The following is a 13,869-nucleotide window of genomic DNA, read 5'->3' as shown; positions in this document are numbered from 1 at the left end:
TCTACGTATAAATAAATATGAGACAAACATTAAATAATCTAATTATTTTCTAAATTCTGATTTCCGTATAAATCTCTAACTATAACTATACTTCTAATGAACATGATTCCAATGTGTACGCATAATTTCGCAGCTAGCAGCTCAATTATGTACCTATTACTTGAATCTCGCTATAAACGAATCATTTTGATTATTATTTTGTTTTATATTCAAGTATATCAAACAATAAGTGTAGGTGGAAGTGAAGAAGGAAACAAAAGATATCACACATTTTCGATTTGAAATTATCTTTAAAGCAAAATAGAGCGAACTTATTTTTTTGAATATTGCAAGAGTCCAATTCTATTTCATGATATACATAATATACTAGTAAGAAATCTGTCAATATAATAGGACATCTACAATTCTCGTAACTGGTTCTTAGTTCGTCAAAGTGCAGATACAGTGACTAGAATGTGTTTTTCTACCTTAATTAAGGATAATTGATAATTAAAACATAATGACTATTAGGAGACACTATGTCAAACATGCATACTAAAGTATCAAGGAAGGGAATTCATGCATAATTCATGACGTATATCTAGGGATATTCATATTTGTCTACAGGTATAACATCACAAAATTGTACAGGTATAACATCACAAAATTGTACAGGTACTCAAGAAAAAAAAAGTCTGATTCCATTATAAATTGTGTCTAATGGAATGATGAAAGTGACAAAGCACGGTAATTGAAAGACACGTGAATGTACAAAGTGTTCAATAAAATGTTATCAAAATGCAAGTGTTATTACACATCAAAACAACAAACGTGCAATTTGTTAATATAACAAATTACGAGAGTTAATTGGTATATAACATAACGGCAACATTGAAAATAATATGGTAAGGCTTAATATTGACTTAAACAACGCTTTTATCAACAACAATCATTTAAATGTAAAATATATTTAAAAGTATATTAATAGTAATAATATCTATTGTGAACGATAAACTGAAAAAATAATTAAAATAGCAGGGCGGCCTTAAGCATTAGTTTTGTAGTTTTGTGAAGAAAATGCATTGACAAAATTCGCATAGAATTGTTTGTTAATATTTGTTCAAACCAAAATTACCTTAAACAATAGCAGATGAATTTGAATTGACTTAAAAGGTGGCAAAAGGATGGCGTTGATAAAACTTCTCAACAGAAACAAATAAAGAGATAATCGAAAGCCCCGATGAAATATCGAAAATCAGCCATGGTATATGAAATATTGTCTTACCATTCGTGATTGATGTTTATTATTGTATTTTATTAAATAAAAGCATTGGAAACTAGTTAAAAGCAATTCAAAGGTTGAAAATTCCTGTCTACCGGGTACGATGTCAATACTTACAGAGTCCTAAAAGTAGAATTAAAGTAATATATAAGTAAAAATAATTACGTACATCGTTCAATACTAATCTAGCATGCATGCACGACGTCGAACTGTTCTATCGACTCTGTATGAAATGCAGAATGATATAATCTCGAAGGAAAACATTGAATATGGCAATTTTGTAGCGCCGTTTTATTTATTATAATTATCTATTTATCTATTGCTGTTTTCGATTTAATTGAATTATTACATTTAAGGAAACTGGCTATTCTATTCCAACAAATATTGCTCTAATAAACAGCTTCCCACAGGAGTACATAAATCTGCATTTCGAAAATATAGTTCCATAAACATATCTTAAACTAACTAATTCCCGGATTCGAGGAATAGAGTATTACACCAAGAAAATAGGTAATACTCTTTTTTCGACTTTTTATCTCAATTAATTCCATCTAAAACAGTCAAAAAGTGAAGTTGTGACAAAAACTGAACAAACGAGCTACATATACTAACCCCATACGAATCATTAATGTCGGCAATGACCTGTAATTTCAGTAACTTAATAGTTTATATGTAGAATAAAGTTAATTCTAAACTACTGTCACATATCCCTCTTTTCGTAAAATAAACCAATAAAGCCATATCAATTACACACATAGAAAATAATAAACCAATAAAGCATTAATTGAAAAAAAAATATAATTTACGCCACAATACCATTTTTTGATATCATGGTATAAACTTTTATTTTAAAATATAATCAATTCAAAGCAAACAAGGTCAAATGTTTGTCATCTGAAGAAACATATGTTTCTCCGTATAATTGCATTTTTTTTCAAATCTTAGCTATGTTCTGACATGCGAAAAAAATAACCGCAAGTATAACTATTAATCGTGCACATATCATCTTTCATCCACGTGTGTAAACAATAATCATCACATACATACCACGCACGTTGTGATTTCGTTTTTAAAAAATACAACAATTTGCAGACGAAAAGACCAAATCAGAGAAAAAAGAAGCAACGTACCTTGAGTTCTTCGATCTGTTGTTTGACAACCTCGGGCTGTGATGATACAGGTTCTAAGGAGTCGAGCTGCTGCTCTGTCATGGGGAGCCAGGCCGTGATAGACTATAATAGACAGGTTAGGGGCTGTGACAAAGGGAGACAACTCAACTAATCTACGGAGGTATGTGGGATTAAACGACTAGATGTTATGTTCATTAAGTAGAAGCTAGTTTTTTGTCTTTGAGATGGCGTTGTAAAACAAAATCACCAAATCCCGTGTTTGATGTGCTGTGCTGTTTCTTCTGAATAATTGCATGACATCGTTTATGCGAAATAGAAACAAACTAATTTCTTCAAAGGAACTACAGTAGTTATATAAAACAAACGAAGTGCCACAACGAACGTTTTTAATTAGATGGAATTTTAGATATTAATTGAAAGCGGTATTTTTGGCATTATATCATTTTTACTGATTTCAAGAGGAAAATATTCAAGATCAGAAAAAATCAATTCAAGAATTCTAAATTAATATTCACAGTATCGTCACTACACATCTGAGTTAGCACTGGTAGTACGTGGTACGTGCTGCTTCTAACAAACATGCACAACAACGAACTATAGGGAGATTCATGAAGTAACTACCCATTTCCAGCTACATTATAGTTCATGGTTAAGTACTAAGTCTAAAACACTTTAACTATTAGCTACCAATAATAAGTAACAATTTCGAAAACTCACGTCAAGAAGGTTCTGGAACTTATCCGCGTGAGTTAGCGCGCTCTTTAGGTCCTCCTCGCGATCACGTGCTATATCATGAACATCATCGGCGATGTTGTGGATGTCCTCAAGTTGTTTCCGTATTTCAACAAGTCCCGGATCACCACATAGTCCGCTTAACTTCTCTCCGGACTCACGACATTCCTCCAAGGATAATCGCGATTTTCCTAACTCCTTCCGTAGTTCCTAATAAAAGGACATATATGTTATTTTTATTGTTAATAATTGGTTATATCAAGAAAAAGGTTGCAAATAAGACTGTCATTAAAATGTACTTCTGGGTGATTATGTTCTATTAATATTTACGATTTCAAATTACAAATGATCATTTCAAAAATTTAATGCTGACATATTGAAAATGGTTTCAATTCAAAATGCATTTTTCTCAAAATATGACAACAGAAATGCTCATTCACGATCTTACTACACATGTAATTTCATTTTCTCTTCAATTGCATTAAAGAAAATTGTATTGCCTCTATTGTATCATTTCACAAAGCCCACCTTCAACTCCTTCTGTTGTTCCCTCACAGTAGCAGGATCAATACCAGGAGGTTCCTGTGACAACAGATTATCCTTAAGGTCCCGTAAGTTCGACATCGTATCGGCACACGAATCAAAGAAGCGGTCTGACACCTGCGAAGCTTCAAGAAGTGCTCGGTCTCGTTTGAGGGTTCCTTCCCTGATCTGGTTGTTCAGAGTGGCGATTTCTGTCACTTTTTGTTTTAGGTCATCACCTGTAATTATCATCAAAAATCCAGTGACTTATCTTCCAAACTTAACATCTTCGAAACTTAACAATAAGTCAATATCAAATAATTTAACAGTTAAATAGCAAATGCATTTGTAAAAATCAGGCGCAGAATAAATAGCTGGCATATATTTTACATGTTTTTTCTCCAACAACACTAAACACAGACATTGATAAAACGAAATCTGACAAAAGTTAAACAATGATAAAAATAGAAAGAAATGAAATCTAAACCAGAACGAAGAGGAACGAAAATCTGTTTATTAAACTCACCATCTGTCTGATCTTCCATGCCCTGAGAAAGCATTCTTTTCACAGATTCTTCAACACTGACCAATGAAGGTTTGAGACGCTCCAGATCGGACATCAACACCTGTGGACAAATTTGTATTGAAAAATCGTTAAACTAGTATCACCGACGATGCTTACGGATGTTCGCTTCTTTTCCATATTGTATGTCTGTTTTTGTGTTAAGAAACGGACACAGTATATTTATTCCTAACGTTGCATTAATGTTACAGAATACAAAACACTTCAAATTGTGTTCAGTTTGAAATTTAAAAAATAAACTTTGATGATATCCAACCCGATGTTCAGCAAATCCATTCTCAATGTTTTTTCTCTCTCAATATTTTCGTACATTATACGTATTCTGTATTGTTGTCTTACCTGATTCTCTTTGAGTTCGTCCTTAAGTTTGTCAGGATTGGCAGGAATTGGGTTAGCTGTGGTTATATTTCTATTAAGATTCGATAGATCGTCCAAAAGATTATCTAAGGAATCAGACACATCTTGAGTCATCTGAGTGCGTGACTTTGTCAACTCTTGCTCCTTCTCTTTGGATAACCCCTTCAACTTCTCATAGCGTCCATTGTAGGCGAGGAGTTTGTTTTGAATCTCACCAGCGTCATCATCCCCACATAGTTCCATAAGCTCCAGACCGGTGTCATTCAGGTCGTCAATAAATGGTTTGTGATCATCAACCTTTTGTAGTGAACTCTATGAATAGGAAAAATGAAAATAATACATTGATATTATTTTCAACTTACATAAAAGAATTCTATAATATTTAAGAGTTGGCATTGTATAAATTTAAAAACAAATAACCATTTTTTCAACACGAGAAATGGATATTCGATTTGGTATAAGTCTAACTTACGCAAAAATGCATAAGCATTCCCAGAATGATAAATCATAATTTAAAAATATCCGATATGGCCAGAAGGTCGTATTTTTTTGTAAAGATATGAAATTTATGCAACATGGTGAGATATTATGTATAGGAAGCAAATCCCTTATATATTTTGCATTGATTACAAATTAACAAATAACTCTGTACATGAATCAGTTTGGTTCTATGCTTTTCGAAATGCCTCTTAATCAAAAGTAATCTTTACTGAATGCGTAGATACCTTAAGGTTATCAAGTTGTTTTCGGACTTGCTCTAAGTTTTCTCCCGGCGTTCCTTGCGATTTGATATCAGCCTCCATTTCGTCCAACCAACCTTGGATTTCCGTTTGATTTTCACTGAAGTGTGTGGCCAATGGCAAGGCCGCTTCTAACTGATGCAGCCTATCAGCGCTCAGTTGACATACAATATCGGCCTGGGTACGGATACTATCTAACCTTGTTTTTATTTCGTCTGTTTGTGAGTTCGTTGTTTCACGAAGCATTCTATTGCATTTGTTTATAATGTCTTTCACTGCGTTGCGTTTCTGGTTCAAGTCGTCGTTAAAAGACTAAAAATATATAACGTGGTTTGCATTGTAATGCCACTGTAATTCGCATTTACGGAATGATAATAAGAAAAATGAATACGCAAATGTAATACCAAATCTAAAATTGTTTTCGAGATGTTATGAAATTTAACGAGTTATTTTCAAAATAAGAATATAATATGATATATGCATCACATTTTATATCATAAATAGTATTATTAGAAACTTAAAAACGTGAATGATACTTAACAAATTTTAACGACACACGCATAAAAAAACAATTTTACAAATAATTTATAACACATGTATAAATGAATATATAATGTGCCGCCCAACAAATTACAAAATGTTATATGATATCGATAGAAGTTTTATATTTTTACTCACGAGGTGATCTTTCAGCTGCACTGTAAGAGTCTCAGGCTCTATACTGATGGGTTCCGCTGTGTTGATTTCGTTTTCAGCTTTGTCAAGATATTTCAACATACCGTCGATTTCTGTCAATGCCTGTAGAAAGAAAGTGAACCATAAATACCTGATTTAGATTTTAATGAACTTCGTTTAAATGCAGCAACAGACAACCGAACCCAGTGAAATAGCAACAGCTTACCCACATTTAACCCCATTTTCTTTATAGTTTTCACAATCACTTTTAAGGAAATATGCATACACCAAATTCACTTCATTTTGAAGATGCCAAAAATATGAAAGTCGTTCAAAATCTTATTACTTCTGAATAAAGACATTGTCACTATGGAAGTACGATCTCCATTCATAATATACTTCAAAGTAGTTTATGGCAAGCCAATAAAAAGAAATAACTGAATGTTTAAGATAGTATTTTGTTATACTTTGCCTTAAATAAAAAGCCGAAAAGTCTTGACGCCTATATGAGGATTTCCATTAATTAAGCTATATTGTGTAACAAAACTGCTTCCTTTCCATCACAGAGAATTACAAGGTAAAGGGAATAATTCTCATTTAAAAATGTGTATTAGTATCCATGGCATATCTACTTCTATTACATACCTCTAGGGACACTTGTTGTACGAGGTGCTCCGTAAGCTCGTGCCATTTGCCTTCCACCTCACCGAGTGCTTCCTTCAGAGCGAACTGGTCACAAACTCTTTCATCATCCATAACTTTCTTAGCAGAAACCCTTAAATTTTCCATGTCAATTTCACGTTCCCGTTTTTCCTGGTAAAGTTCATCCACACGCGCTTTTGTTGCTTTTTGGCTAGCGCCTCTGTTCCGGGATTTAAGAGATGCCACTGAATCGGTTAACCATCCGTCCATCTGACCTATGCTTGTCTCAAGGTCATTAACCATGCCGACGACATCCTCTAACTGGCGAGTAAACTGATCTGCCTTGTCTTCGACATCCATAATTCTGTTGTAAAATCATCAGAAAAAAATGAGACAATATTTTATTATTTTCTAAAGAACGAAATCAACCTCATGTGGAAATATTGAAAATGCTTCTGCTTTCAAATGAAAACATAAATGAATAAAACTTTTTATGGTGGGCTTAACATTTTTACCAGTTTAGTATTTGTAATCTTAGTTTTTGTGGTAGCACCAATGGTATAATCTTTATAATGAAATCAGTCTAAGTAACAATAACGAAGACAAAGATGTGTACTGAATAACATGATAATACATAACGAACGGAGTAGGTAATCCATTCTAGTGTATAATTTTCCAAAATCAAAATGATAAAAGCATACCTCTCTGAGAGGTCAAACACAGTTTTCTGAGCATCATCTCCATTAGACATATCACTAGCTTCAGTTGAAAGTCTTTCCAATAACGCCTTATTGCTATCAATTTCCGCATTCATTAGTCTCTGTTCTTTAAGCTGCTGTGCCATGCGGTCTTTTTCAAGACTGACTGGCTTCTTTTCATTAAGAATACTTTCACATTCAGTCATCCAGTCATATAAGCCATCGAGGCGATTAAGCACATTCTGTTGTTGTGAAACTGCTGCATCGAGTTGCTCCTCTTTACCAGCAATGTCTTTTTGTAAAGTTTCATGCATTTGCTTGTGATCCTGTACAGCCTTTCTCACTTCGTCAGATTTTTTCTTCATATTCATGTCATTGAGATTTTTACACAACTTATCACCCATCGTTGTAACATCCTTCAGCCGGCGTTCTTGACCAATAAGCTCGGCTTTAAGGTCTTTTAATGTGTACAAATCTTTTGTATCTTTCTCGGGTACTCTCCCGAATTCCTCTTCATTTATACAACGTAGTTTATTCTCGATTCCGGGATACATTCCGTTCAGTTTCTCATTGAGATCGTCAAATGTTTTCTTCATTTTCATTATTGCAGATAACTTATCTAACTGTTTGGCGCAATCACGGGAAATATCTTTGTACTTCGCTTCGAGAGCCTCGATTTCGTCATCGATGACATCATTGTCAGCCTCTTCGCTGATTGGTGGGAGAACATTGATTTTCTGTCGGTATGTTTCAGCCTCTCGTTCGAAATCCTACAACATATACATAAGCATTTTTTTATGATTGAAGTTAACTTTCAAATAATACATTAGATTGTAGAAAATGATTAATCAAGTTCTAGATATTATTTCTATTATTTCATATTTGTTATTAATTCGAGCTTGAGTTGATAAACTTCGTCGCAATAATACGTTTGGGTGACTTATACAGAGAGATGGAACTGCTCTACTTATATATTAGATCTCGGTGGTTTTAGTATAGTGACTCCACCCTGTAGCCGTCAGTATGACCTCTGGTGACCCTGACTCTAGGGCTGAATATTTCTGCCCAAATGCCGCTAATTAGGTACAGAGTGTCAATGGTGTACTACCGTTACGTGAATCATCTATGCCCGCCGGACAATATTCTACACTACTACACGTTTAGTTGAGACACCAATTAGACATAAACAGTTGACAATTGAGTATTTTTAACGTCTTTTCCACCTTTTATATTCTTTTAAAAAGTTTGAAAACTTAAAGTAAACAAAATGACCTATCGTCTGTTTTACAGTCGATTGTCTTCTTTCCAAATGAAACAACAACGTTAGATATGTTATAAGAATGTTTTAAAGAGAGGGGACGAAGCGTCCAAAATTCAAAACAAATGACATGCAATCTCGGGGTGAAGTAAGAAATGCGAAATAACTATATAATATATGATCAATAAAATATTTTGTTTTGTATTCAAAATTATGTTTAGCTAAAATTCTCCAAAAAGGCTATATCGGTTTATACGCAAAGCAATTACAAACACATTTCTGTGTTTATCGATTTCATATACACCAGTTTGTTTTTATGTCATTCTCTGTGTATTGCCGTCCAAATATATTATCACTTTATCTGAACTACTGGATGATATCAATAAGGGGACTCAACAAACACCACATATACTATTTGTACAGATATACAACCAAATAACGAGATATCTAAATATAGATATACCTCACTTATTTTACTACAGCATTATGGCGTTAAATATAATAATGACAAGTTAAAACACAAAAAATATCAAAATATTGTGTCAAATTATATTTGTACAAATATGTTATTTGTATCATGATTTAGCAATTTGCTTTATTAATATAGTAAGCAGTATGCGGCCATCGGGCACAGTACTATTCATTCTGTATTTAAACTTATTTTGAACAACATTTCTACAAATCCAATAGAATGATCGTCATGATCAAACAATTGGATAAATCTCCATTTGTATACAATTACGTATATGAAGATACACACGACATGGATGGCGCCGGAAGTCCTAAATAAAATCGATTTCTTACTTCGTTTTAGATTTTAAATTAAATCTTTGTCAATAACTAATTACAAATGTCAAAGTATTGATACTGTATTAACTGTTTTTCATCCGTATACAAACACTAGAGATTGCTTTGTTTTCATATGCAAATAAGAAACAGGCTACAGGGTCTTGGTTTTTTTTTTTGTTTTTTTTTTATTTTTTTATTTTTTTTTTTTGTGGACCTATTTGTTAATGGGAAAACTAACATTATTTGAATTTTTTAGTGTAAAATTTACGAATATGCTTATTTATAAGCACCAGTGGCTAAACATTACATTAACTTTGGATCTATCCGATACAAGAACGAGTCGCTTTTTTTCAAATATTCGGTCTGTGATTACTTTACTAAATGTGAGATGGAGTAAGATGTATATGACAGCAATGTGGAAGTTATATTTGTGGTAGTGATATTATGACATATAGAAATGGCACATACTGTACCACGTGATTCACGATAATTGATTCTCACAGGACGATGGAACTGATTACAATACGTTTCCATTAGCACAGCCACTTGTTTAAGCTTTACATTTACCTAGTCATACTTATATATATATATGTATATATGTTACTGACAAACCGTGTGAATCTCTTAAATCAAATATATATATTATTTGTAATACATATAGTGCACTAGGGCCTATATACATGCAGGTACCCGCGTAAGTCACTTAAGCTAAAATGCAATCCTTTTTAGTTTAAAACTCAAAGGCAAGTGTCAAGTTGGTATATGTTTTTCAATCGTTTATCCAATAGTTTTTATCAGTTTGAGGTCCCTAAAATGTATGTCCTCCATTCAATAAGAGAAGCCTATTAAATGTAGAATTTTTACTAAACGTGTTGTTTAAGGGTACATTATAAAGACAAACCTTTATCAAGGGGTCACGAAAAGGATCGAACGAAGTCGTCTGTTTAAGACAGTTGACGGTATAGATGTATTTTAGAATAAATCGATCCTTGCCGTAAAAGATAGAATACGCAGTTTTTGTCGTTGAAAAAACAATAAACTGGGTAGTTTTAAGCATGCAATGCAGTGTTTCATGAATATCAAATACCTTTTAAATGCCGAGGTAAACACTATATTCCACAATGGGACCTGACAACTAGTAATAATAAATAATAATAGATTATTTTTAAATGTTCGCGGTTTCTATATATAACATCACAACACTATCTTATCGCATATTGCCTCGGATAACATTTCCTTTCATTCTATAGAAAATTCTGTCCTTTCACGAAAATAGCTTCAGGGAGTACAAAAAGCTTGCTTCTTCTTGAATAATCAGTTTATACTGTAGAATGCCTCGTCATGGGATAACAGTTCGTTTTTATTCCTTCAAAAAGGCCATTAATAATACCAATATTTCATTCATGGGTTGATAATTGAACATTATACAAAATATTCATAAAAACTACAAGCTCCCATACCGCAAATAAAACACTCGGTAACTTGAATTAGCGTCAGAAGTTCAAGTTTAATCTGAAATACTTCTTAAATACTACTGATTACTATAACTAAATTACAGAAATAAAGAAAACTATATTTGTGTTCTAATGCTCCCAATCCGTTTCAGTAACCACAAAGCGCTTAACGATCTAAGGGAATATTAAGGGTACTGAATATTGTCATAAAATTTAGCATGCTTAAACATTAAAATACTCTACCATTCCACAAAACAATCAACAAAAGCCAATATCGATGACGGAAATCAAAGGACATTTTTGAATATATCATAATCTCCTCAGCATGTAATGGAGGTAGATCTTACATCGAGAATATTATCGAAGGCATCCAAGTGTTTCCGAGTGCACAAAGTGATCGGACGTTTGGACATATCCTTGCCCATCCAACGTCCGTGTTCCAGGCATACATTTTCATCCTTACATGTAACACAATACTCCGACATGGCCGTTGCGGAATACAATAACACTCGCCATAACAGTGAAATATCCCAGATCACATTTGAATTCCAAGCGTGTGTAACGGTTCAATGAATCCCATCAGAGTGTAAACAAACACAATATGGCTGACGCTATGGTGATGTTTTATGCAAGATAGTTGAAATGTAGCCGATTAAAATATTAAGAAATATCGATTTCCATGATGTATGCCATATCCGTATGTAGACCCGGAATCCAGGTACGGTCTAAACCAGCCCTCGATCAGGGACGTACCCCGTTATATAGTACTTGGTATACACAGGATCCACTTTGTTTATAATACACAGTAAATGGTAGGCAATAAAATCGAGAAAACAAAACCAAGAGTTTCCCACCGTGAATATCGAACACTAACTTAATGGCTTCTATACACCGAGTCTGACGTTTAAAACATACTTCGAGTACAGGTCCATAGAGAGAAAGAACGTTTATCAGTTAATACCCATGTGTGTTTAGGAATGAGGATTGGAAATCGATGCCACAGAAGGGTAGTCTAACCGGGAATAGAACGACGACTATGTATAGTGTCAAAGCACCGATACCGCCGGGCTTGATTGTAAATATCAATATGAAAGCATGGTCGTACATTCCATTGTCGTGGTGTCAATTACCTCCCTTTTTGTCACAAATTATATTGCCATTATTCATGGTGTTCAATGTTGCAGAGCTTACTATATTACAAAGGCTTTATTCAAATTATATTTCAATATACATACGCATGATACATAGACTTTAAATGTAATCCGAGACCTGATGAATTTTGCATGTATAGATAAGTATTTTCCCTCCATATCGTCGCGTTATCAAATCAAGTTTACAGGGGCCAATAGGCATACAACATACAATTAATGAATACAAAAACTAAACTTTATGGGTAAACGAAATATGTTTTTTCATTAAAAGGCTCAAAAATAATGATCGCTTAGATTAGTCATTGAGTTCAACCTCTTCATATTATCAAACATATTAAATGCTCAATTTGAAAGAACAGTACTTAGCTGGGATTAAGGACATAATTTGAAAACAACTTTAAAGAAATATCAATATATCGATATGGAATAATTGCAATAGGTTTGATGATGTAGGAAATAAAAGAACATAGAATCGATGAGAGAGTAGACCAAAGAGCATTAGGGACGGAAACAGTACAGTAGAAACGACTATCAAAGTGTTGACGTTTGACTTCGGTGAAGAGGATGGAGTTAAGGACCCAATCTCGTTATTACGTTTCAAACTATTTGGATATTTTGTTTGTTCAAAAATGTGCCCAGGGCAGAAGGAGTGAAACAATTTATCTGGTTCAGGGGCTCACGCAGCATATGGATTAAAAAGTTTACATCAAACATGTAACCCGGCAATCATATACTTACATTATTAGGCCACACAAATGTATCTTGATGTAGATGAGTACAAAAATCAACTTGATCCTCAACCGAACCCCATATATCTGACTTTTTCACTCGTTTGTTGTTCTCGAGATCTATTAAATCATCCGAAAATATTTCATCAAGACCAGATCCTGCCATGTCTTCGGTACATGCAGAGGGGTCCGAAAGTTTATGTAGTGGCCAATGCACTTTGATGAGTCAAGGTTGCATTACTGGAGCAATTAAAATCCATTTGTAATTCATACTATACCACATTTCCCACAGAACCTTTGCCAAATCCTAAGTGTATACTCTATTACATGTTTCATTTGTAGGATTATTCAAAGGTATATTATAGTCCAGGTGAAAATTAGTGACAAAATCAAAGATGATATTTCCAAAAGCCATGTAAACATCAACAAGATTCCACTGTCTCACAGAATAGAACTTTATACGTTAGTACATATACATCACTTAAACTTGCTTGTATTTTGCTGTAGTCTTCACCTGATTCCTAATAGTTATCAAAGGCACGAAAAAAAGCACAGAACATTTTTGTATCCATTCTTGTGTGCACAGGTGATGCTTTTGATAAGCGAACACCTACGCCGCCTGCCGGAGCAGGTCAGTGACAAATCGTGATCGACACACATACCCTTATAATATACATCGCTGGGATGAACTCGTGCAAAACAATTTGAAATATCACCTGATCTTAACTGTTTTTTGTACAATTTCCTTTTCCCTGGACGTGTGTTTCCTTCCAGTGTAAAGTTTAATAAAATTCACAGGTAGGTAGACCTTGAATACATCGTCATGCACCGTTGCATATAATTGTCCAATTTCGTAGTCACTTAGCTACAATATTTAACAATTTCTTCATCCATTGATAAACAAACTGTCGTCTGTACAGAAGCTATAGAGATTCCATCAATTTCTATATCAAGTGTAGTAAGTTGTCACCGCGTCTAATTTCTCAACCGAAACATTCCATAAAAGCGTCTAGACGTTTTCCTAGATTTTTTTCCACATAGTAACATGTATTCTACCTTATCAAAATTAAAAGTAAAACATTATATTCAAATGTTTATAATGTTTTTGTTTAATTCATGTACATCTTTGAAGGAGACGTCTGTGAAAAT

At 33.7% G+C, this 13,869-nt stretch overlaps 1 protein-coding gene across 9 annotated transcripts in view; it reads right to left on the bottom strand.

Annotated features, from left to right (window-relative positions):
* Positions 1 to 13,869, bottom strand: part of LOC138310371 (microtubule-actin cross-linking factor 1, isoforms 6/7-like) — a 116,578-nt gene that overhangs the window by 37,106 nt on the left and 65,603 nt on the right. For 8 of the 9 annotated variants that reach the window (XM_069251568.1, XM_069251565.1, XM_069251564.1 and 5 more), the window contains 10 exons: positions 7,344 to 8,110; positions 6,646 to 7,006; positions 6,004 to 6,123; positions 5,311 to 5,637; positions 4,568 to 4,897; positions 4,172 to 4,271; positions 3,652 to 3,884; positions 3,109 to 3,333; positions 2,392 to 2,493; positions 1,874 to 1,903 (listed from right to left, as the gene is read on the bottom strand). In XM_069251568.1, the coding sequence (XP_069107669.1) occupies positions 1,874 to 1,903; positions 2,392 to 2,493; positions 3,109 to 3,333; positions 3,652 to 3,884; positions 4,172 to 4,271; positions 4,568 to 4,897; positions 5,311 to 5,637; positions 6,004 to 6,123; positions 6,646 to 7,006; positions 7,344 to 8,110 (2,595 nt within the window). The remainder of the gene's footprint in view (positions 1 to 1,873; positions 1,904 to 2,391; positions 2,494 to 3,108; positions 3,334 to 3,651; positions 3,885 to 4,171; positions 4,272 to 4,567; positions 4,898 to 5,310; positions 5,638 to 6,003; positions 6,124 to 6,645; positions 7,007 to 7,343; positions 8,111 to 13,869) is intronic. The other variant, XM_069251563.1, reaches the window with a different exon arrangement.

This window comes from Argopecten irradians, chromosome 16, assembly GCF_041381155.1.
Source record: "Argopecten irradians isolate NY chromosome 16, Ai_NY, whole genome shotgun sequence".
Taxonomy (NCBI): domain Eukaryota; kingdom Metazoa; phylum Mollusca; class Bivalvia; order Pectinida; family Pectinidae; genus Argopecten; species Argopecten irradians.
This window is presented reverse-complemented; position numbering and strand designations above follow the sequence as displayed.